The sequence below is a fragment of the Sphaeroforma arctica genome, assembly GCF_001186125.1.
Source record: "Sphaeroforma arctica JP610 unplaced genomic scaffold supercont1.157, whole genome shotgun sequence".
Classification (NCBI taxonomy): domain Eukaryota; class Ichthyosporea; order Ichthyophonida; genus Sphaeroforma; species Sphaeroforma arctica.
In genome coordinates, this window is record NW_014040401.1 from 123,263 (window position 1) to 125,471 (window position 2,209).

The 2,209-nt window shown below is 38.5% G+C and overlaps 1 protein-coding gene across 1 annotated transcript; it reads left to right on the forward strand.

Moving 5' to 3' along the window:
• Positions 1–866: 866 nt before the first annotated feature.
• Positions 867–1,328, forward strand: SARC_03198 (hypothetical protein; the record flags this gene model as incomplete). The annotated part of the gene is made up of 2 exons (XM_014303028.1): positions 867–892; positions 989–1,328. The coding sequence occupies 2 exons, from the start codon at positions 867–869 to the stop codon at positions 1,326–1,328; spliced, it is 366 nt and encodes a 121-aa protein (XP_014158503.1).
• Between the last annotated feature and the right edge of the window lie 881 nt (positions 1,329–2,209).

The window sequence follows — 2,209 nt, forward strand, 5'->3', positions numbered from 1 at the left end:
TATATCTGTTAGTGTACGTGATATCAATCACGTGCGTGGGATTGCACTACATACTAAGTATGCGCATACCAGTGACTCTCTGAAGTACAACGGCACGCGGCGTGTCATTACAGCGAAGTACACTGCAGTGACATCTGAAGAAACAAACGAAATACATGTGCAAGTGTGAATAGGGGAATTTACGTAAAACAATTAAACGTACTTTGAATGTTGAAGAATACAGTGGAAGAAACATGGACGAGGAGAAAGATGGTAGTACACAAAATAAATAAATATGCTTCAAATCTTTCTTGATATATATCATAGAGCAGACATAGTTGAGAAAGGCCAGAACAATACATTTGTATTGGACTGGCTTCAGAGTTCGAATGTGAAAGGTAGATGGATTGTCGTCTGAAGGTCAGGGGCCAATGCCCACACACCCCGGCACTCGATAGGAATATCATCTACTTAGTACTACAACTGTACGTTTAAAGATCAATATCATCTATTTCATACTACAACCGTACGTTTAAAGATCAATACCCTTGTACTTCATACTACAACTGTACGTGTACAGATTAAAACCATTTTATATATACTACAACTGTACGTTTAACGATCAAAACTACATATTTTATACTACAACAGTACGTTTACAGATCAAACCATCTATTTCATACTACAACTGTACGCTTAAAGATCAATACTATCTATTTCATACTACAACCGTACGTTTAAAGATGATTACTATTCTACTTAATACTACAACTGTACTTTGAAAGATCATTACCATTCTACTTCATACTACAACTGTATGTTTAAAGATCGCACATTCTACCTACAGGACGTCATATAGACATATATTTTAAGACAAGATCCAAAAAATGAGTACGTGCACTGGTCAGCCGAGGTATGTGAATGCAACCACCAGACCACCAGATGTTCTGTACTGAGCGTATGACCCATTTATCTGACACGCGCGAGTTGCCTTACGCGCAGTATGCAGCACAGCCCTAACTGAGACGTACACCTACACCGAGACACCACTGTGCAAAGCCACCGAGACGGTAGGTAGTTCTATGGTACAGTCCAAAGCCACCGAGACGGTAGGTAGTTCTATGGTACAGTCCAAAGCCACCGAGACGTTGGGTAGTTCTATGGTACAGTCCAAAGGTATATGGGTCTCACCAGAACACATCTCAGCAAGCGCATACGCGTATGAAACAGACGGACAGTACTATTTACAGGGCCAACGTTGCCGCGCTGGTCGATCCACGTGGTTGAAGTATTGGTTGATTACAAGTAGCACGCACGCACGAGTGTCTATGCATGCAGCAGGTACGTGAACTCAGCGTATCATATGTAAGTATATATCATGATATACGTAATACGTATATACAGGTAATATGTAGGTACATATCATGATATACGTAATACGTATATACAGGTAATATGAAGGTATATATCATGATATACGTAATACGTATATACAGGTAATATGTAGGTATATATCATGATATACGTAATACGTATATACAGGTCTTGTATGGTACACAAGCGGTCTCACCAAGACCAGCGAGGTAACTGCTGGTCATAGGAGCATACACTAACCTGCAATGGTGACGTACAATCCATTCGAAAACGTTTAAATACAAAATTCTTTGATGCGGGTATGCGGTGAGAATGACTTAACTTCATACCAAATCCAACGGATAACTTACTGAGAGCATAGACGTACGCGCTCATGACATAGGCGAAAACAGAACCCTGTTCATATGTTAAGGAAAAGCGAACGTTGGAAAAACGTAGTAAATTAGAGACATGGAAAACGTAGTAAATTCGAGACATGGAAAACATAGCAAATTAGAGACATGGGAAACGAAGTAAATTAGAGACATGGAAAACATAGTAAATTAGAGACATGGGAAACGAAGTAAATTAGAGACACGGAAAACATAGTAGATTAGAGACATGGAAAACGAAGTAAATTAGAGACATGGAAAACAAAGTAAATTAGAGACATGGAAAACGAAGTAAATAAGAGACATGGAAAACATAGTAAATTAGAGACATGGAAAACGAAGTAAATTAAAGACATGGAAAACATAGTAAATTAGAGACATGGGAAACGAAGTAAATTAGAGACATGGAAAACATAGTAAATTAGAGACATGGTAAACGAAGTAAATTAGAGACGTGGAAAACGAAGTAAATTAGAGACATGGAA